Source organism: Ranitomeya imitator, chromosome 3, assembly GCF_032444005.1.
Source record: "Ranitomeya imitator isolate aRanImi1 chromosome 3, aRanImi1.pri, whole genome shotgun sequence".
Taxonomy (NCBI): Eukaryota; Metazoa; Chordata; class Amphibia; order Anura; family Dendrobatidae; genus Ranitomeya; species Ranitomeya imitator.
Window position 1 is genome coordinate 539928673 of NC_091284.1, and position 23532 is coordinate 539952204.

Consider the following 23532-nt stretch of genomic DNA (forward strand, 5'->3'; position numbering starts at 1 on the left):
TATATATTAGATTCGGTGCCATATTAACATCCGGCTGACAAGTAAGAGTCTTATTACTTTAACATATAAATTCAAGACCAAAAACTAGAGATATGCCTTATTATATATATATATATATATATATATATATATATATATATATATATATACTAGATTGTGGCCCGATTCGAACGCATCGGGTATTCTAGAATATGCATGTCCCTGTAATATATGGACAATGATGATTCCAGAATTCGCGGCAGACTGTGCCCGTCACTGATTGGTTGAGGCACCCTTTGTGACATTGTCGCCATGGCAACCATTATGACATCATCGTCGTTGTGCCCGTTGCTGATTGGTCGAGGCCTGGCGGCCTCGACCAATCAGACGCGGGATATCTACGTCCTTTATGACATCATCGTCGCTGTGCCCGTTGCTGATTGGTCGAGGCCTGGCGGCCTCGACCAATCAGAGACGCGGGATTTCTACGTCGATGCTGTGCCGGTCTCTGATTGGTCGAGGCCTGGCGGCCTTGACCAATCAGAGAGCAGGGATTTCCAGGACAGACAGACAGACGGAAAAACCCTTAGACAATTATATATATATATATATATATATATATATATATATATATACTAGCTATTGAACCCGTTCTACGCCCGGGTGGTGAGCATTTATATTGGTATATGGTCTCCATCCTGTCATGTGCTGCTCCATCCTGCGTCCCCATCCTGTCATGTGTTGCTCCATCCTGCGTCCCCATCCTGTCATGTGCTGCTCCATCCTGCTCCCATCCTACGCCCCCGTTCTGTCATGTGCTTCTCCCATCCTGTGCCCCCGTTCTGTCATGTGCTGCTCCCATCCTGCGCCCCCGTTCTGTCATGTGCTGCTCCCATCCTGCGCCCCCGTTCTGTCATGTGCTGCTCCCATCCTGTGCCCCCGTTCTGTCATGTGCTGCTCCCATCCTGCGCCCCTGTTCTGTCATGTGCTGCTCCCATCCTGACATGCCCCCGTTCTGTCATGTGCTGCTCCCATCCTGCGCCCCCATTCTGTCATGTGCTGCTCCCATCCTGACATGCCCCCGTTCTGTCATGTGCTGCTCCCATCCTGCGCCCCCGTTCTGTCATGTGCTGCTCCCATCCTGCTCCGTGTTCCGGCTCCTCTGGCTGTGACTGTTCAGTCAGAGGGCGGCGCGCATTAAGCGCATCATCGCGCCCTCTGAACTGTGAACATCACAGGCAGAGGACCCGGAACATGGAGCCGCACGCAGCGCTGGAACGGGACAGGTGTGTATACACATACACACACTATATAATTGTCTAAGGGCCATTTCTGTCTTTCTGTCTGTCCTCCTTTCTGTCACAGATATTCATTGGTCGCAGCCTCGGTCTGTCATGGAAATCCAAGTCGCTGATTGGTCGTGGCAAAACAGCCACGACCAATCAGCGACGTGCACAGTCCAGAAGAAAATGGCCGCTCCTTACTCCCCATAGTCCGTGCCCGGCGCATGAATACTCCCCTCCAGTCACCGCTCACACAGAGTTAATGCCGGTGGTAACGGACCACGTTATGCAGCGGGTAACGCACTAACCGTAACCGCTGCTATTAACCCTGCGTGTCCCCATGTTTTTACTATTGATGCTGCCTATGCGGCATCAGTAGTAAAAAAAACGTAATATTAAAAATAATAAAAAAAACAAAAAACCTGCGATTCTCACCCTCTGTAGTCCGCCGAGCCGCTCGCGCCTGCCTCCATCTTCCGTTCCAGGCAATGCATTGTGAAATTACCCAGAAGACTTAGTGGTCTCGCGAGACCGCTAAGTTATTTGGGTAATTTCGCAATGCATCCTGGGAACGGAAGATGGCGACAGATGCACGCGTATCGCCGGAGCTTCGGTGGATCCCAGGGAGTGAGTATATAACTAATTTTTATCTTATTTTTTAACAGGGATATGGTGCCCACACTGCTGTATACTACATGGGCTGTGTTAGATACCGCGAGGCTGCTATATACTACATGGGCAGTGTTATATACTATGTGAGCTGTGTGATATACTCCGTGGGCTGTGCAATATATTACGTGGCCACTGTTATATACTGTGTGGGCAGTGTTATACACTACATGGCTGCTATACAGTGGTGTATCCAGAGGGGGCACCCGGGGCATGTGCCATGGGCCCAGCCAACAGGGGGCGCCAGCGGGCCGCCTGATGATGTGGCGGTCCAAGGAGGTTCCTCGTCGGCGGCATTCTGCCACCCCCACACTGAGATAGTCCTGTTCTCAGAGTCGGCTGTCAAATTGACAGCTGACTCAGAGAAAGTGCTGTGCGTCAAATCCCAGCAGCGTAACTACGTCACAGCAGAGCCCCTCCACCGCAGAGAGCCGCACACCACAGCTGTTGCTGCCGCTGCTCTTTGCCCACAGGACCTGTGATGAGGTCACAAGAGGGGAGGAGTCAGGAGTCATGATGAAGGGCCTCCGTGTAGTGCAGGACTCTGCTGGCTGTCATGGTGCTGGAGGAGGGTAAGCTTTTGTGTGGGGTCAGGAGTTGTTTGTGTGGATGTAGCAGAGCCGTGTGTGTACGAGGAGTACAGAGCGGAAGCCATGTGTGCAAGGAGTATGGAGCAGAGCTGGGTGTGTAAAGAGCGGAGCCGTCTGTGTATGAGGTGTACAGAGCGGAACTAGGTGTGTGCAAGGTGTATTGAGCGGAACAGTGTGTGTATGAGGTGTACGGAGTGGAACTGGGTGTGTGCAAGGTGTATGGAGCGGAGCCTTGTGTGTATGAGGTGTACGGAGCGGAACTGGGTGTGTGCAAGGTGTATGGAGCAGAGCAGTGTGTACGAGGTGTACGGAGTGGAGCCGTGTGTGCAAGGTGTATGGAGCAGAGTTTTGTGTGTCTATGAGGTGTATGAAGCAGAGCCGCATGTGTACGAGGTGTACGGAGCAGAACCGCTTGTGTATGAGGTGTACAGAGCAGAGCCGCATGTGTACGAGGTGTACGGAGCAGAGCCGCATGTGTACGAGGTGTATGGAGTGGAGCCACATGTGTACGAGGTGTACGGAGCGGAGCCGTGTGTGCAAGGTGTACGGAGCTCAGCTGTGTGTGTAGGAGTAACTAGGTGTGCCTATTATACTGTACACAATATGTGTGTGTGTTTGTGCGTGCATGCATAGCGCTGCGGGTGAATGTGCAGAGACGTAAATGGTTTTTTGTGTACAGGGAGGAGAGGCGAGGGCAATGATGGGGCTGACAGGGAGAGTGCAATAATTGGGATGGAGGGGGGGGAGGAAATGATTTATGTGGAGGAATGGGCAATGATGGAGGTGGAATGGGCAATGATGGGGGTGGGTGCAGGCAATGATGGAGGTGGAAATTGGAATGGGCAATGATGGTGGTGGGGGAGAATGCAATGATGGTGGGGAGGAGGAAATCATGGCGGTGGTGGAAAGGGCAATACTGAAGGGGGAAGAAATGATGGAGGTGGTAGAATGGACAAGGATGGTGGTGGTGGAAAGCACACTGATGATATTGGAGGGGGAGAAAATGATGGAGGTGGTGGAATGGGCAAGTATGGTGATGGCAACGGAAAGGACTATGATGATGGTGGTGGAAAGGGCAATGATGGGGATGGTGGGGGAAGAGAAAATGATGGATGTGGTGGAAAAGGCAAAGGAGGAAATGATGGAGGTGGTGGAATGGGAAATATTGGGTGGTGGGGGAGAAAGCAATGATAGTGGTGGTGGAGAAGACAAAGATGGAGGTGATGAAGAGAGCAATGATTGGGTGGGGTAGAGGAAAATAATGGGCATATATGACTAAACAGTACAGGAGAATGGGGGCATATCTGACGAAACAGTATGGGGGATGGGTGCAGACAGTATGAGGAGCAAACGGGGGAATGTATGTGGACAGTATGAGTAGCGATGTGAAAAATGTATGTGGAGAGAGTACGGGGAGTGAGGGTGATTAGATGTGTGCAGACACAGTATGGGGAGTCAGGTGAGCAGGCAGTATAGAAAGTGAGGGGGTAAATATATGAGGAGACAGTATGGTGAACAGGAGGGATGTGAGAGGAGACAGTATGAGGAGGGAGGGGAAAAGTGTGAGGAGACAGTATGGGGGAGAAAAGTGAGTCGGCACAGAATAGAAACTGAATAGTGGGGGCGTAGCATGGGGGGGACAGTGTAAGGGCACAGCCTGGAGGGGACAGTATACCAAGGAGGGGGAGTGTGATGGGAGAGTATAGTATAAATACTGAGCCCTATGGGGGAAACAGTGTGAGAGGACAATGTGAAGAGGGGGTCGGTATGGAAAGGAGAGTTCAGTGTGAAGAGCATGTACCATAAGAGCGACAGTGTGGGGGTCATATTTTATGCAGACAATATAGTGAGCGGCAATTTTTTACTGAGGAGCATTATAATGACACTTGTATCTTTAAGGGCATCATATGGAGATTTTCTGCAAAAGAGCGGAGAAGATGGAAGTCTGCAGCGATGAGCTGTGGATGAGAAAACTCATCATGGGGTCTGGACAAGATGAAGAAAAGGAGAATGACTCCAGAGACGATGTCATCTATAAGGTACCTGGATGTAAATGTTATTTGTGATACTGACTAACTCTCATGTTTTTATTTATGTTAGGAGCGTCAAGCTTGTAATGAGTCTGCAGTCATTCTTTCTGACTGCAGACTTCTGACTTTTCACAATGCGCCCTGCACACTGTCAGGATTCTCTCGTGCTGGGTTGATCGACTTTTCTTTTTACAGGATCGGGTCGGGTTTCAAGAAACCTGACTTTCTCAAAAGTCGGGTCAAGTGAAATCGGCCGATCCTATAGAAAAGTCGGGGTCGGGGTCGGCCGAAACACGAAACCCAATGCAGTGCATTGGATTTCTAATGGTTCCCAGGGTCTGAAGGAGAGGAAACTCTCCTTCAGGCCCTGGGATCCATATTTAAGTGTAAAATAAAGAATCAAAACAAAAAAATATTGATATACTTACCCTCGGACGCGCCCTGGTTCTCACCGGCAGCCTTCCTTCCTAAGAATGAGTGCCTGAAGGACCTTCGATGACGTCGCAGCTTGTGATTGGTCGTGTGAGCGGTCACATGGGCAGTCACGCGACTAATCACAAGCCGCAACTTCATCTAAGGTCCTTCAGGCGCTGATTCTTAGGAAGGAAGGCTGCGGGTTAGAACCAGGGCGCGTCCGAGGGTGAGTATATACCTATTAGGAATATAGTCACGTGACCAATCACAAGCCGCAACGTCATCGAAGGCCCTTCAGGCGCTCATTCTTAGGAAGGAAGGCTGCCGGTGAGAACCAGGGCGCGTCCAACGGTGAGTATATCAATATTTTTTTATTTTTTTATTTTTTTATTTATTTTACACTTAAATATGAATTCTGATACCGATTCCCGATATCTTAAAGATATCGGAACTCGGTATCGGAATTCCGATTCCAGATCAGAAGATCGCCGACCTCATGGCCGACCCCACACAGGGGTCAGGTCGGGTTTCATGAAACCCAACTTTGCCAAAAGTCGGCGACTTCTGAAAATGGCCGACCCGTTTCGCTCAACCCTACTGACTAGATATGTGTGACCTCAGCCAATGAAAATGAACTGAGAGTCTAGTCAGAATGTGGTCAGAAGTATACAAATTACATACTTGTGCTGACATGACTGTCCACTGGCAAGGGAGAATCCTAAAAGTGTACAGTGAATTAGTTGTGAGAATTCAGAAGCTGCGATGTCAGGATTCAGCTCTGCAGGTTCCAGCAGACGTCACATGGACACTTCACTCATATGTGATTTTCACACTTGTGGTCCTGTGAAAATGAGCTTCTCTTCTGCTTTCACTGAAAATTGAGAGAATTAGGGAGAGCGGCTCTTGGGTACATGACTAAGTGTGCAAACCGCATATGTCCGGGTGGGGTGGGGGTGGTATGCCAAACTGAATTCTTGCCCCGGGTGCCAGAAACCCTAGATACGCCTCTACTGCTATATACTGCGTGGGCTGTGCTATATATTACGTGGCCAGTGTTATATACTGCGTGGCCTGTGTTATATACTATGTTGCCTGTGTTATATACTGCATGGCTGCTATATACTGCGTGGGCTGTGTTATATAGTACGTGGCTGTGTTATATACTGCATGGCCACTGTTATATATTGCTTGGCCTGTATTAACGCATCGGGTATTCTACAATATGTATGTATATAGCAGCCACATAGTATATAGAACAGGCCACGTAGTATTTGTCTGCTATATACTACATGGCTCCTATATACTACGTGGCCTGTGCTATATACTATGTGGCTGCTATATGCATACATAAATACATATTCTAGAATACCCGGTGCATTAGAATCGGGCCACCATCTAGTATATATATATATATATATATATATTAATTACACCACCTGAGTGTGTTGGGGGACAATTGCTTGGCATAGGATTCAAGCACTCAGGCATGGTACCTCACACAAATATATATATGTCATGTAGGGGTAGAAGGGACAGCCACCAAAGCAGTTAGGCAGGAAAAAGTTTAGCAACCGCATAGGATCAGGCACATTTCTGGTTCTCTTTTTACGGGTGATGGTGGTCCTTTTTCTGTTTGTGGTTTGTCATGTTGTTATTAAAAGATATGTTTTAAGCATTATCAAGTACATAGGTTAGTACGGTGATTTGTTCTTTGAGAAACATTCTACATGATCAGTGTAATATAATTAAATGCAATGCTACTTTTTTTTTCAGCAGTATTACTCTATGCTGATCCAGATTGGATGTCGTGGGTGTAATCTTACACAAAGCTTGAATGTTCCAGGCTCCTATGCAAAATTTAGTACACCCCTAATGCAGCATTTATAAACACTGGTTTTGTGGCCTTCTGCTACTAGGATCTGTATGCATGGAGGCTAATAGAGACACCTAAAATGCAGTTGCATCAAATTAGTGAAAAAATAACCTCTCTTTGCAATTATCTAGAAAATCTGTATCTTTGTTTATACTCCTTTTTGTTCATTATTGTGATTTGCTGAAAGCCCTGACTGTAGATGACTCGTAAATCACCTAGTTATCTCTATGGGAACATTTAAGCGCTTGTGGCATTGATTCAATGAGACCATTTACTGCTTCCCATGCAGATATGTCAAATATACATACGACTGTGCTGCAAAGTATCCTAGAAAATACACACAAATACACACACTTGAAAAGAATTGCAGGTCATCAGCTCAGTTTGTGGTTAACAAAAGCTTTAGGTTTCCCTTTCATAATATTAAATAATGACACTAACCTATTCAGTATTTCAAATGTCCTTTCTTTTACAATGTGTTCCTTACGTCTTGAATTCAGAGCCAGAGTCCAGTTGTGGATCACCTGCAAAATACTGAATGATTTATGCCAGGATAAAACTTGCGTGCAAAGAACAGAATATGATGTACATGAAAACTATTTTATGCCATTTTACTATATAAATCAATACCGGATAAGTATCATGGAAGAACCATATGCACAGAGCCTGGAAGGTAAAATATTGTGCCATGTGGGGGTACAGGCCCTTGGGTGTCCTCATATGAGGCCAGCATTCAACACCATAAAGTTACATGACTTTAGTTGGCAACCAATAAGAGCTTTCATTATACTTGCGTTTGGAAGACTATTTTAGTGTATTCTTTGTTAGACATGTGTATATTTTACCAAAACAGATGTCCACACAATATTACCAACCTGTGTAGGTCGACGTCTCCTTGAAAAAGGGTCATCAAGCTGCACAATTTGAATAAGGACATATTCATCATTACGTTGATCAATCAAATTTCCAGCAAACGGGCCATCAACTTCTAGCTTTAGAAGTGCAGAGTCACGAAAGTCTGTAAGATTTGCAGCTTGTAATGAATTGTTAAGGGCATTCCATTTATGGATACATACATTAATGCACAGACAATAGAAGTAATATACCTCAGGGGGGAAAAAATAATAAAAAGGAAAGAAAGCGCATTATGTTTTCTTCAAGCTTGTTTTTAGTCTTTTCAGTTTTGAAGGTCATTCGACAGTATGTCAGAACACAAACTGCATTACATTAGCAAAGTAAGTTCATAATCAAAAGGGAAAGATTGCAGAGATTTGGCTAAGATGCTGATGTAAAACTCGCCGAGTGAGCCAACATTGTAAATTCTGTAAAAAAAAAAAATGGTGGAAAGCATAGTACAGACTAAGATGCAAAAGATAATCAGGATAAAACAGTGCAGCCCAAATGGTTAGAAAGGTAAGAAAAAATTGTTTTTATTTGCAACATAGTGTAAAAACATGCTGGGCATTTGACACTAATCCAGCTCTTTTGTCAAACATATCAAATGATGGGAAGCAAAGCAAGATTTATGGTCTATGATTATTTTTAGAGGATCAATGATTCCATGGTGCTGTACATATGAAAATTAGTTACATACTAAATATAAATATAAATTACAGAGAAAAAACTAATGATAAGACTGGTGCAGAAAAGAGTGGGTTCTGCCCTTGTGGGCTTATAGTCTAGAACAGTGTTCCCCAACGCTGGTCCTCAAGAGCCACCAACATGTCATGTTTTCAGGATTTCCTTATTATTACACAGGTGTTGGGATTCTTGGTCATCTAGCTGATGCAAGTATCACCTGTGTAATACTAAGGAAATCCTGAAAACATGACCTGTTGGTGGCTCTTGAGGACCGAAGTTGGGGGAACACTGGTCTAGAAAAAAAATGTGAAAGGAGACAGTAGTTTGGGGGTGCAGTACCACCAGTGGTGCTAAGACATCTTGCTAGTTGCATTCTTATACAGATAGGTTTTCAAGTTCCAGCTGAAAGTTCCGAATTTGGTGGATAATTGGATGTGTTGGGGCATAGAATTGATAGGGTATACTTTGGAGAAGTCTTGTAGGTCAACTGGGTGAGAAACGTACAAGTGTGGGTGAGAGAGGAAGGAGGAGTGGAGATTATGTGTGGGAAGATATCGGGAGATTTGTTTGGGTATTTACGGAAGAGAGATTATGGAAGGCTTATTAGTATACTTATGCATTTTATGTAAATTCAGCATATAAAAATTCAAAAAGCATTTGGATAGGCAATTACATGTCTTAGGGAAAATAATAATTAAAAGAATAGACTCTCAGTTGGCTGGTTTTCATGTTTGACCAGAATCTTAGCTCTTGCTTCAATCTGCTCACTGGTGTGAACCATTATTCTAATTAATAGTGATGAGGGAGTATACTCGTTGCTTGGGTTTTCGCGAGCACGCTCGGGTGGTCTCCGAGTATTTGTGAGTGCTTGGAGATTTAGTTTCTTTTTATGCAGCTGCATGATTTGCGGCTGTTAGACAGGCTGAAAACATGTGAGGATTCCCTAGCAACCAGGCAACCCCCACATGTGCTGGCTAGCAGTTGTAAATCATGCAGCTGCGTCAACAAAAATTAGATCTCCGAGCACTCACAAATACTCGGAGACCACCGGAGCATGCTGAGGTAAACCCGAGCAACGAGTATACTCCCTCATCACTACTAATTAAATTTAGGTAATTGGAGAATAGTTTTCACTGGACTTCCATAGAAAAAATACTGCATATGACCAAAGATTCATAGCTCCAAAATTATATTATACAAACACAACCCTTGACAATAGCATCTGACCTTCCAAAAATAAAATATGTTATAAAAAAAAACACATTCCTTGGTGTGGTGATGTGGTGTGATGTGATTTATCACAACTGCAGGAATGTGTAAAACAGGCTTCATAAAACTTATCTGGCAAGAATTATTAGAAGCTGTCCCCTAGTTTTAATATTCTAGCAATTCAACATACTGCTTTTCCTAACTCTGAATCCCGCACAGGATGAGCAAGCCTGCAAGCATTCTAAATTTAGGACAACAGTCTTGTACCGAGATTCAAAACTTTTCTTAGGAGATGCTCTTATAATTTGGTTCAGAAATGGTTGTCATTGATTAACACGTGGGAATATGAACATGAAAAATACAACTGCGTGTGCAATTGTAACTTTCATATTACAGTAAAGGCAGGGGGAAACTGGGCACCCCAGGTAGTTGTTAATAAGGGAAAAAGATAAATATGTAGAATATATCACATGCATGTAAACTGGCTCTTCTGAAATATTTTTTTAGCACATAAAAGTATTTGCTATTGAGTTTTTATTCCAATAATTTAGATGTCATTCATCCTTGCTGTGCCCAATATTGGTTTCATTTTTGAACATACTGTATTTAAAGGAATATTTAAGCTTCTGTAACTGAAACTGTACAGCTCAAGCACACAAAGACACCCAGCAGCTCTATTGACTCATTCCTCCGGCTTTTAAAGAGAATGAGATTATATGCGATTGCTCGCTGCTTTGTGGAGCTCAGATGAAAAATCATCAATAAATAGATTTAAAATAGAAAACCTGGGAAGAAAGGACTGAATTATATATGATTAAAACAATCATCTCACCCTGAGACATACCATTAACTTGTTCTTCATCCAGAACAAAATATTCTTTTACAGAAAGGTTTGTGTCTATAATGTTCAATGTGTGACTATGTAACATACTACAGAACAAGAATGTGTAGATCGAAAATGATTTAAAGAAAACATCTAGAAAAATCTGAAAGTTAAAAAGTTGAATTATTGCAACTATGTAAGATGAAGGTGGATAGGCGACAATAACAAAGACTATTTTTTAAACAATGATTTACTTAGTTGAAAACAAAAAAATGCAGTAAACAGTCAGTAAGGGAAAAGCAAGTGTAAGATTAAAATCTCTTTAAGGCCTCTTTCACACTTCCGTTTTTTACAAGCAGTCACAACCCATCAAAATGTTGAAAAGAAGGATCCTGTGCAGATTGTAAAAATCGCATGCACTGGGTCTGTTTTTTTGACGGATCCATCGAGGCTATGTGCACACGTTGTGTATGCGTCTTCGCCACATTTTTATGCTGTGTAAATGAATGCACAACACAACCCAGATTAAAAATAAAAATAAAAAATTTGTTTAATTCTTACCTTCCGGCGTCCCCCGCAGCCTTCCCGATGCTCGTGATGCTGCCGGCAGCTCCCATTCCCAGTAATGCCTTGCGAGACAATAACCTGTGATGAAATAGCGGTCTCGCAAGACCGCTACGTCATCGGGTAATTTTGCAAGGCATTATTGGGAACGGAAGCTGCCGTCAGCATCATGAGCATCGGGAAGGCTGCGAGGGACGCCGGAAGGTAAGAATTAAACAAATTTTTTTTTATTATTTTTAACATACCTTTTTACTATTGATGCTGCATAGGCAGCATCAATAGTAAAAAGAGAGAGAACTAGAGAGAATTTCCCTGACAGGAAATTCCTCCGCGCATGCTCAGTTTCAAAAGATGGCATCCATCGCTGGATTCCTGCTTTTGACAGTCAGCGATGGATCCTGCATCCATAGGCTTCCATTATAGCCAACGACGGACAGCGCAGGATCTGTCACTGAATGATTTTCCGCTGTACAGGAAAAACGTTCCTCTGTGCGTGGTCTCCACCCGATGGACAGCAATTTTACGCTAATACAAGTCTATGAGAAAAAAACGGATCCAGCAGAAACATTTGCCAGATCAGTTTTTTTTTCACAAAATGACACATTGTGACGGAAAAAGAAAGACGGAAGTGTGAAAGAGGCCTAACTGGGTGGGTTCTGAATAAGGGTAACACAGGCCTCAATGGCAATAAGTAGTGATGAGCGAGAGTGCTCGTTACTCGAGATTTCCGAGCATGCTTGGGTGTTCTCAGAATATCTTGCACATCATTGTAGATTATGTTTGTGTCCCCGCAGCTGCATGATTTGTGGCTGTTAGACAACCTGAACACATGCAGGGTTTGCCTGTTTGTTAGGGAATCCACACATGTATTCAGGCTGTAACAGCCGCATATCATGCAGCTGCGACAACACAATCTACGAGCATATCCAAGATACACAGAGAACCCCCAAGCATACCCGGAAATCTCGAGTAACGAGCACACTCACTCATCACTAGCAATAACTCAATCACTCAATGAATACTTGAAAATTTTAAAAAACTGACAGTCACATCCAAACAGCCTAAGTGTGAACAGGTGCTGAACCTAAAGTTACCAACTCATATACAATTAAATAAACAAGGCCTGCTGTCTCTAATTACTGTGATTCTGACAGCTCCTCTTTCATGCTCTGTTTCCCAAAACACACACTTTGACCTGTGCATGTTATAAAATATCCCCTCACTAAATCCTTTCTTAAAGTTCCTGGGTTCTTTACTGGTCACTGCAGGTACATCTTTCTTGCATATTCGCCAGTCATCGGCAGATATGGCTGCATCCTTTTCATGTGTTCCATACAGGGCTGCTACCCAGAATTTAAGGGCCCCATACTGGTCAAATTTTCGGCACCCTTTGAGACTCTGCCCAGACTCCACCCCAGCTCTGGATTCAACCTTCCACAGTCCCATTACTCATAGAAAACTTTACTACTGCACCAAGTCCTCACCAATCACACATTAACAGTTCCTAACAAACACAATATCACATAGCCATCAGCATTGGTTTTGGCCAAAAGATTTCTTAAAATACCACCACAACAAGGTAAACTTTTTGGTCAGGCCCTACTGTACTCTATTGAACATTTCTTAAACTATCCAATTCTTTTTAGGTATATTTTTCTTTATATTTTGCTAATTTTTAAAATGAACAATACCACATACAAGGGACAAATACTATCACACCAAGGCCAGACTATATATTACCACCACAGTGACCGATTAATACCACATACAAGACACAAATACCGCCACAGCATAGCCAGATCTCGTATTACCACCCCATAGTGACAAAATAATACCACATACTAGGAACAAATACCACCACGCCATGACCAGACCGCATATTACTACCACATAGTCAATGAATAACTAGAATACTGATCATTAACTTTCGTCCGGCTGAGTAGGTACAATTGTAACTATTCCGTTTTAAAATTGCAACAATTTTTTTTCCAAAAAGCCGTAGAGGGCTGAAATTTCGTGACATCTCTGCAGTTTTGGACCAGAATATATTGGCCAAATTTCAATAAAATATATATGAAGGTACAATTGTACCTCTGCAGCCTGTTAACGTTGTAAAATTATGCAGCCTGACGAAGGTTAATAAAATAAACACAATACTAAAATTACCATAAGTGGCATTATTATTATTATTTATTTATATAGCACCATTGATTCCATGGTGCTTTACATGAGAAGGGGTTACATACAAGTTACAGATATCACTTACAGTAAACAAACTAACAATGACAGACTGACACAGAGGGGCGAGGACTTTCTAAAGGATTACTGGAAAGAGACAGTAGGTTGCAGGAGCTCCGGTGTTGGTGAGGCGGTAGCTTCGGTAGTGATGATGAGGCAGCGGGCTCAGTGCAGGCTGTAGGCTTTCCTGAAGAGATGGGTTTTCAGGTTCCGTCTGAAGGATCCGAATGTGGTTGATAATCGGATGTGTTGGGGCAATGAATTCCAGAGGATGGGGGATATTCGGGAGAAGTCTTGGAGGCGGTTGGAAGAGGAAGCGAATAAGTGTGGAGGAGAGAAGGAGGTCTTGGGAGGACCGGAGATCACGTGAGGGAAGATATCGGGAGATTAGTTCAGAGATATATGGAGGAGACAGGCTGTGGATGGCTTTGTAGGTCAGTATTAGTAATTTGAACTGGATACGCTGAGGGAATGGGAGCCAGTGAAGAGATTTGCAGAGGGGGGAATTGGAGGAGAAGCGAGGAGAGAGATGAATTAGTCGGGCAGCAGAGTTAAGGATGGACTGGGGAGGTGCAAGGGTGTTAACAGGGAGGCCGCAGAAAAGGATGTTGCAGTAGTCAAGGCGGGAGATGATGAGGGCGTGCACAAGCATTTTAGTAGATTGACGGTTGAGGAAAGGACGGATTCTGGAGATATTTTTGAGCTGGAGGCGACAGGAGGTGGAAAGAGCTTGGATGTGCGGTTTGAAGGACAGGGCATAGTCGAAGGTTACTCCGAGGCAGCAAACTTCCGGTACCGGGGAAAGCATGATGTCATTGATTGCGATAGATAGGTCAGGTAAGGAAGATCTATGGGATGGAGGAAAGATGATGAGTTCAGATTTGTCCACACTGAGTTTGAGGAAGCGAGAGGAGAAGAAGGATATGGCTGATAGGCACTCTGGGATTCTGGACAGCAGAGCGGTGACGTCTGGGCCAGAGAGGTAGATCTGAGTGTCATCAGAATAGAAGTGGTACTGGAATCCATGGGACTTTATGAGTTGTCCCAAGCCAAGTTTATAGATTGAGAAGAGTAGGGGTCCTAGAACAGAGCCTTGGGGGACTCCAACAGAGAGAGGGTGGGATGAGGAGGTAGTGTGGGAGTGGGAGATGCTGAATGTGCAGTTGGAAAGGTACGAGGAGATCCAGGATAGGGTGAGGTCTTTGATGCCAAAGGAGAAGAGGATCTGTAGTAAGAGGCAGTGGTCAACCGTGTCGAAAGCAGAGGACAGGTCTAGAAGGAGGAGTACAGAGTATTGTCCATTAGCTTTCGCGGTAAGAAGGTCGTTAGTGGTTTTGGTCAGGGCTGTCTCAGTTGAGTGATGGGGGCAGAAACCAGATTATAGATTGTCAAAGAGCAAGTTAGATGAGAGGTGGGAGGAAAGTTCAGAGTGGACGTGCTGCTCCAGGAGTTTGGAAGCGAATGGGAGCAGTGATATTAAGCGATAGCTGGACATAGCAGTTGGATTGAGGGTTGGCTTTTTAAAGATAGACGTGATTGTGGCATGTTTGAAAGCAGAAGGGAAGGTGCCAGAAGATAGTGATAGGTTGAAGAGGTGGGTTAGGGATGGGATAAGTGTGGTGGTGAGGTTGGGGAGAAGGTGGGATGGGGTCAAGCGCACAGGTGGTTAGGTGCGATTTGGAGAGGAGACAATTAAGCACCCCTTCAGTGATGTTGGATAGGGAGGTTATGGGGTTTGGGAATTGGTCTGGTATACAAAGGGGTTGTGGTGGTTGAACAATGAGGACTTACCTTGTCTGGTCGATCTTATTTTTAAAGTGTGTGGCAAAGTCCTCAGCAGAGATGAGAGAGGTTGGAGGGAGCAGTGGGGGGCGGAGTAAGGAGTTAAAGGTTTTGAATAACAGTTTGGGGTTGTAGAATAGGGAAGATACGAGGGTTGTGAATTAAACACATTAAACACAGGAGCTTTGTACATAGTACAGTGTATAGTGTCAGTGTACAGGTAATACAGTGATCACCAGTGACATTATACACAGGAGCTCTGTACAAAGTGTACAGTGTATATTGTCGGACCACATATCACAGTGATTGAATACTACAATACTGAACATTAATAAAAAGCACAAAACTAATATTAGCATAAGTGCCAGTAAACACAGGAGCTTTGTACATAGTATACAGTGCAGGGGTAATACAGGCATCTCCAGTGACTTTGTACAGAGTAGCACTGTATATACTGTCAGTTTACAAGTAATACAGCGATCATTGTTGACATTATACACAGGTAGTCTGTGTATAGGTAATACAGTTATTACCAATGACATTTTACACAGGTCCTCTGTATATAGTATATACTGTCAGTGTACAGGTAACACACTGACTTAACACTGGTGACATCTCTAGTTGAAGTCCTTCATCTCCATCCAGCAGAGACCGCCATCACTTCTTCCAGCCAGGACTCATTGCTGCAGAAAATAACACTGTAATCTAGAGCACATTGCCAAAATTTTTCCCAACTTCTACACCACACCAGATGAAGAAAAAAAGCGACAGTGTCACCCTGCCCAGAAATTCCCCATCCAACACTGAAAACAGTATCCTCAAAAATAAAATACATAACAGCAGTAATAATATCAGATGACTAGCTCCTACAGTAATGACCCACATTCTGCTCTCATATGTACTCCATTCTTGGCCCTACATGCTCTCTCATTTCCGGGCAGCACATGTTCTCTTATTTTCTCCTTACCTGGCCGAGGTCCAGTGGTGTCCTCTCCTTGATTCATCTAAGGTGCAGATGCGCTGGCATATAGCAGTGATGTCATAAGACGGTGACGTGCGCACTGACGTCAGCTGCAAGAGTTTGATTAACTGGCAGTTCTCAACTGTTGCCAGGCTGGAAGGCTTCCCACACGGCAATATAGATTTTAAATGAACCCGCAAAAACCTGCCGCTTGGGTCTGGTGAGAAGTAAAGAGGGTCTGGGCCAACTCTGCTCACCAGCCTCATAAGAAAGTAAGGGCAGTAATGCCCTGATGGCATCCCTAGTTACAAATATTGGTCTTCAAATAAAATAAATTACTGATTTTCACATTGAAGCAGGCTTTAAAGGGGACTTTTCACTAGAGATGGGGAACCTGAACGGTAAAGTTTGGGGTCTGTACCAAACACAGACACTGAACACTCCATGAAGTTTTTGTTACTGTTCAGGTTCGGCACCTTGAACAACGGATGGTTTCCATGCCATTATGTGCATGACACAGTGAGAATCACCGCTGGCTCTGATCACCACTAATATTACCACCACTGGTTAGAAAGCTACAGTTCATCGCTGTCAGATGATAACGTGAGCCAGCAGCTGTGATCGGTGGTCAAAAGTTTACTGCCCATCAGAGACGATGGCTGATGAGAAACTACTTGTCTCATTTCACCTGTTGGATGACCCGGGAGTAGGGGCTCCTTCCCTGTCCCTAACGATAGGGGGCACACTAGCTCATCCTATTCCCTGAAATACTTCTGAAGGTGAAGATGCCGGGGCCGCCACCCTTGCTTTATTTCCTGAATCTGCTCTCCATCTCTTCTCCTCCTCCTCCTAGGGAAGAGGGGTGCTACAGTACACCGCAGAACACCAACCCAACAAACAAGGCAACATGAACAAGGGTAACTCAAAATACCAGGCATACAAATATTCACTCACATATAACAGAATATTGCACCGGGGAGCGGAAGTGTGGGGAAAAACAGTGGGAAATATCACACTTACAAAGTGACACAATAGTCACAGATAACTCCTCATATAAACACCACTCCTTCAAACCATGCAGCATAAGCTAGCTCTGATACGAGTTTCAATCAGGACCCAGATTATAAAGGGTCTGGGAGTGGCTAAATGAGCTCATCTTGGAGATCAGACTCCCAGAGCTCCCAACATGGCCGATTAACCCCTGATTTGCCAAAAGAAATTACCACCATTTAAATAGAAGGTGACATGCTTCATTTCAGCACAGGAGTAGGAGCAATAAGAGGCTGCGGTCTTCAGGCTCCTCTCTGTTGTGTTAATCCGGTGACACTACAACTCCAGTCAGCCTATGCCTGCTGGCGTGGATAACAGCGAGAGCATGTGTCACTGATGGGTGTATTCATCAGCTGACACCTACGCTATAAAGAATACAAAAAAAATTAATGTGGTGTCTCTTTTGATAACCAGTGCAGGCAAAACTGATAGCTGCGGGCTGCAAACCTCAGCTGTCAGCTTTATCATGGCTGGTTATCAAGAATAGATGGGTCCCATGACATTTGTTTTTTATTATTTATTTAAATAAATAAATTTTTACAAAATGGCATGGGGTTCCCCCCCTTTTTCCCAACCTGTCAAGCTAAAACAGACAGCTGGGGCTATTCTCCAGCCTAAAATTAACAACATCTTGCTGCTGACCCAGAAAAGGCGCATCTATAATATGAGCCATTTCTGGCACTTTGCCTGACTCTTCCCACTTGCACTGGGGCAGTGGCAAGTGAGGTAAAATTTTGAGGTTGATGTCAGCTTTTTTATGGCAGTTGACATCAACCCCACAAGTTAGTAATGGAGAGGCATCTACAGTTGCTACCCTGTGCTCTGACACACATGTACCAGCATCTCCCACTTGTCCACCAACGCTGGCTCCTGCAGCTGCATCTCTCATATGCTCCTGGGTATCGCTGCACCTGTTTCCACAACTGCGCTATCGCCATTGGATTCGGCTCCCTAACCTACATTACAGCACCGTCCTGTTTTGTCTGAATTTGTTTTCAGACCCAATACGTGCCAGGATTCGCTAAATAGCAACTGGTGTCGGCATCTACTGCAACGCTATCCAGCTGTTCCCAAGACATATTCGAGTCTGTATACACAACTTTACCACTTACAGAAGATTTTGTCCATTCACACTTACTCCAACCATCCATACTGACATTTCGTGTTCTAACCTAGAGAAATTTCTCCAAGGGCGGCATTGTGATCAAGGCCATTAATTGGCCAAAACGTTAATTTTTCACTTGAAGCAAAATTCCTCAATTTGTACGAGTGCAGTGATTATATACAGTGGGGCAAAAAAGTATTTAGTCAGTCAGCAATAGTGCAAGTTCCACCAATTAAAAAGATGAGATGCGTCTGTAATTTACATCATAGGTAGACCTCAACTATGGGAGACAAACTGAGAAAAAAAAATCCAGAAAATCACATTGTCTGTTTTTTTAACAATTTATTTGCATATTATGGTGGAAAATAAGTATTTGGTCAGAAACAAAATTTCATCTCAATACTTTGTAATATATCCTTTGTTGGCAATGACAGAGGTCAAACGTTTTCTGTAAGTCTTCACAAGGTTGCCACACACTGTTGTTGGTATGTTGGCCCATTCCTCCATGCAGATCTCCTCTAGAGCAGTGATGTTTTTGGCTTTTCGCTTGGCAACACGGACTTTCAACTCCCTTCAAAGGTTTTCTATAGGGTTGAGATCTGGAGACTGGCTAGGCCACTCCAGGACCTTGAAATGCTTCTTACGAAGCCACTCCTTCGTTGCCCTGGCGGTGTGCTTTGGATCATTGTCATGTTGAAAGACCCAGCCACGTTTCATCTTCAATGCCCTTGCTGATGGAAGGAGGTTTGCACTCAAAATCTCACGATACATGGCCCCATTCATTCTTTCATGTACCCGGATCAGTCGTCCTGGCCCCTTTGCAGAGAAACAGCCCCAAAGCATGATGTTTCCACCACCATGCTTTACAGTAGGTATGGTGTTTGATGGATGCAACTCAGTATTCTTTTTCCTCCAAACACGACAAGTTGTGTTTCTACCAAACAGTTCCAGTTTGGTTTCATCAGACCATAGGACATTCTCCCAAAACTCCTCTGGATCATCCAAATGCTCTCTAGCAAACTTCAGACGGGCCCGGACATGTACTGGCTTAAGCAGTGGGACACGTCTGGCACTGCAGGATCTGAGTCCATGGTGGCGTAGTGTGTTACTTATGGTAGGCCTTGTTACATTGGTCCCAGCTCTCTGCAGTTCATTCACTAGGTCCCCCCGCGTGGTTCTGGGATTTTTGCTCACCGTTCTTGTGATCATTCTGACCCCACGGGGTGGGATTTTGCGTGGAGCCCCAGATCGAGGGAGAATATCAGTGGTCTTGTATGTCTTCCATTTTCTAATTATTGCTCCCACTGTTGATTTCTTCACTCCAAGCTGGTTGGCTATTGCAGATTCAGTCTTCCCAGCCTGGTGCAGGGCTACAATTTTGTTTCTGGTGTCCTTTGACAGCTCTTTGGTCTTCACCATAGTGGAGTTTGGAGTCAGACTGTTTGAGGGTGTGCACAGGTGTCTTTTTATACTGATAACAAGTTTAAACAGGTGCCATTACTACAGGTAATGAGTGGAGGAAAGAGGATACTCTTAAAGAAGAAGTTACAGGTCTGTGAGAGCCAGAAATCTTGATTGTTTGTTTCTGACCAAATACTTATTTTCCACCATAATATGCAAATAAATTGTTAAAAAAACAGACAATGTGATTTTCTGGATTTTTTTTTCTCAGTTTGTCTCCCATAGTTGAGGTCTACCTATGATGTAAATTACAGACGCCTCTCATCTTTTTAAGTGGTGGAACTTGCACTATTGCTGACTGACTAAATACTTTTTTGCCCCACTGTACTCAATAGCCATCAGGATAGACTGTTGACCGTGGCAACCGACAATTGCAATCTCCCTCCAAGGTAGCTTCGCAGCCTCCTTTTTGCCTTGAGCACCTCCTTTTGCAGTGTCCTAGTGTGAAACTGAGCCAACTGTAAAGCTGGTATACAAGACATCAGAAAACCCAGCTGGGACATTGCGTCTTTCAAGGAGAGATCCGGATTGTTCATTATTCTCTTGACTTCATAGAATCATAGAATGGTAGAGTTGGAAGGGAGTTCCTGGGTCATCTGGTTTAACCCCCTGTTCAAAGCAGGATTCACAATCATCCCAGACAGATGTCTGCCCAGCCTTTGTTTGAAAACTTCCATGGAAGTGCAGCGCCCCAGGGTCCTGGTTGTTGCAGTAATGTCATTCTTCCACCAGGGGGAGTAATGTTACTTCTGAAGGCAATAAAGGAGATCACTTTACCAGGTATCACATACCACACACCACACTTCACACTCCAGTCCACCAGGGGGAGCTACGCTCCTATTTATTAGGGCACTCTTAACAATTAGGTAAAACTGGTGGTCTGGATAGGAAGTTAGGCAGAAGCTGACTGGGTATTGACCCAGGCAGAAGTGAGCTGGGCTTCACCCAGTGAGCTGCTATCTGAGCTCCACTCAGGTAGTGGGTCCCTGACAGGGGTGGGATCCTGTCAGAAGCTTGGAAAGAAGGCCACAGAGCTGCGCCTGCCCCACATGCGGCAGCATCCTAAGAAAGAGACATTGAAGGAGAATTGTGTTGCAGAGAGTGAGAAACGAAATCATAGCAAAAGGAGAGGAAACCAGAAGGAGGTCTGCCCCGTAAAAGTCTGCCTCTTTCTTAGGCGCAATAGCCGGAACACCGAGGGAGTCATAGTCTCCAAGCCTGGCTCCAGAGACCGGCAGGACAGCTAGTTCCATACTAGTTGCCCGACCCTTACCCAGGAGGCATGGTGGCAACAATGGCAGGCCGGGGTATCTAAGAGCTCCTGTAAAAAGCCTCAAGCCACCGGTCATACGGGTTGTTCCTATCCATCTGGGAGACAGAGAGAAAGACATAACATCCACAACAGTTGTGAGGACCTTACCGAGACACAGAGCAGGGAGGTACTACAACACCTAGGCGCTAGAGGAAGGCTACTGATTTCCACCTGGATAGGGGGACTCTGCCTACCCTGTGATCTGGTGCTCTGGACTGTGGATGCTGAAGCATTTAGTAAAGGTAAAGAGACTGCAACCTTGTGTCCTCGTTCTTCACTGTGCCTTTCACCATCCACACACTGGGAAGCCCTGGGGACATACTTCACCTGTGGGAAGGTATACCATCTAGCTGCCATAACATCACCCCAGCAGACCCCTAAGCAGCATCAGTCACGCTGACTGAATACCACAGATGGCATCATGAACATTATCCCTTTAAAGACCTTTCCCCATTTATTAATGGACATCCCTAGGTCCACGGACCGGGTCAGCCACTGTGACATCCCCCTTGAGAACCGAAGGGCCCGGCTCCGAGTACCCCACTGCCCTACTGGGGGCGATCCATTTTGACGTCACGAACAGGATCTACTTAAGCCTGAAAATCAGGTCATGTGCACCTAAGAACTGTGCCAGAATCGTATTTGAACTGTGATTTATTGAAAGAACGGTGTATTGCCATTTACCACCAAAAATTCCCGCCAAAACTGCCGCCATTACAGCACGACGAGGAGTGCAAGAGAAGAAGGGTGTGGCGTTGTGGGCATAAACGAACTGAGAAGCGCGAAAAACAATGGCCGCCCAATCTAAATATCTCTGTACCTTGAGGACGTGTCTGTCAGCAGCCGAGATCGGCCTCCTGATCATCAATGGCGGGCGGAGACAAAGAAACAGAAACCGCCCACGGAGAAGAGAGCGGGAAAAGGACGAGGAAGGAGCCAGCCACGTGGATGATGCCATGGTCAGCCACCCGGAACCAGAGCATGGGGTCAGAGCAGAGGACTCCCCCAGCCACCAGGAGAGGCGCCGCCACCAGGCCTCCACTGCTGACGCTGACTTCCTGCAGACAGGAGTGAAAGAGCTGATTGACCAGCTCCTGCAGCTGCGGGTGAACACCAAGGCCACGTACCGGACACCGCCTGTGGAGGACCCACCGGCACCGCCACCAACACCGCTTCCTACACCGCTCCAGGAGCTGCCGCCAGCACCGCCACAGATGCTGCCGCCAGCTGAGCCAGCCGACGTCGAGGACACCGCTGCGGTCGGTAAGCCCGCCGACCCTGCCACAGTGATAGAGGGACTACTGATAGGCCCTGTAGAGGCGCCACCTCCTCGCGGTACCCACCGCCTGCAGCGTCTCAAACCTTGGGACCGAGCCACGGGGATGGAGCAGTTCAGGCAGGCCCCAATCGCGCCCACCACCCTGCCAGGTGAAGTATATGCAGAGCGGACTGTATACCGCTGGGGGAATCCCGGATCAGATTTTATGGGGTTCCCCGAGGAAGACAAACAGAAGGGAGAGACTGTGGAAGTTTTGAGTTGGGAGGACTATCAGGCCCAGCTTGCCCGCAAGTGGGAGGAGAAGGAGGAGAGACATCAGGCCCAACGCAAGGCTTTTGATAAGCGTGACCTAGCAGTCAAAGCACAGGCCCGCAAGGACCATGCCACTAGCCAGGCCCTGCGTAAGCAGGGTACAGTCGTAGCCTTTAAACTCCAAGGAGGATGGGGCTTTATCAAAGAGCCAGGATTATACGCCGAGATATTCGTCAATCACAGGGATGTAGAATCTCACCTTTGGGAGGGACATCCAGACAGAGACTTATACCCGGGAGACAGTGTCACCTACAACAGACATTTCGGTGAAAAAAGCTGATTTGCCTTAAATGTGCACAAGAAAAGAGACATTGTGACACACCATGCCAAAGCTCCAGCTATGCCGCCTCCTGTAACAACCACCACTACTACTACTACTACAACTGTCACGCCAACTTGTACCTTTACTAGGACCATGGTATGTACTGTCACAACTACCGAAACTGTTCTGGCCATTGAGCCAACTTCCCTGGTGACCTGTGCCAGGGTTACCCCTGAACGGAACACGGTGGGTACTCAGACCCCCATTTGGAGTGAGGGAGCCCCCTATGTAGCACCTGGCAGCTGCCAGCATCCAGCAGGGCTACCTCCACCAGTGCTACCTCCAGAATTACAATGAAACCTCGAAACACTGAAAATGACTGTAAATAGTTCTTAAAAACATTTCCTTTTCTACCTTTAAACCCGTCCAGGGTTAACTCTTAAAGGATACACTGTTTAAAGGGATCCTTTGTTTACAAAGTTGCTTTTTCCTTTTGCCTTAAGAAAATTTGAATCATGGACAGTGAATGATTCACAAACTGTCCACTGTAAATAGTTTGCACCTTCTTAAAGGTGCTTTCTACTGGTTTTACAAAGGAGGCTTTTACAGAGACTGCCTCTTAACAGAAACTGCTGTTAATCTTACTGTAAAAACTGCTTTGCTTTACAGACCTGAAGAAAAACCCGTTGGTGTGGCAGAATTCCGGGTCAGGATACACGTCTTGTAGCCCACCCAAGACCAACGTTGGGGGTTCG

General features: G+C 45.3%; 1 protein-coding gene across 3 annotated transcripts in view; it reads right to left on the reverse strand.

The window, feature by feature from the left end:
* OCA2 (OCA2 melanosomal transmembrane protein) overlaps positions 1-23532 on the reverse strand; it is an 809946-nt gene that overhangs the window by 269357 nt on the left and 517057 nt on the right. For all 3 annotated transcript variants that reach the window (XM_069757832.1, XM_069757833.1, XM_069757834.1), the window contains 2 exons: positions 7714-7871; positions 7280-7362 (listed from right to left, as the gene is read on the reverse strand). In XM_069757832.1, coding sequence (XP_069613933.1) covers positions 7280-7362; positions 7714-7871 — 241 coding nt within the window. The remainder of the gene's footprint in view (positions 1-7279; positions 7363-7713; positions 7872-23532) is intronic.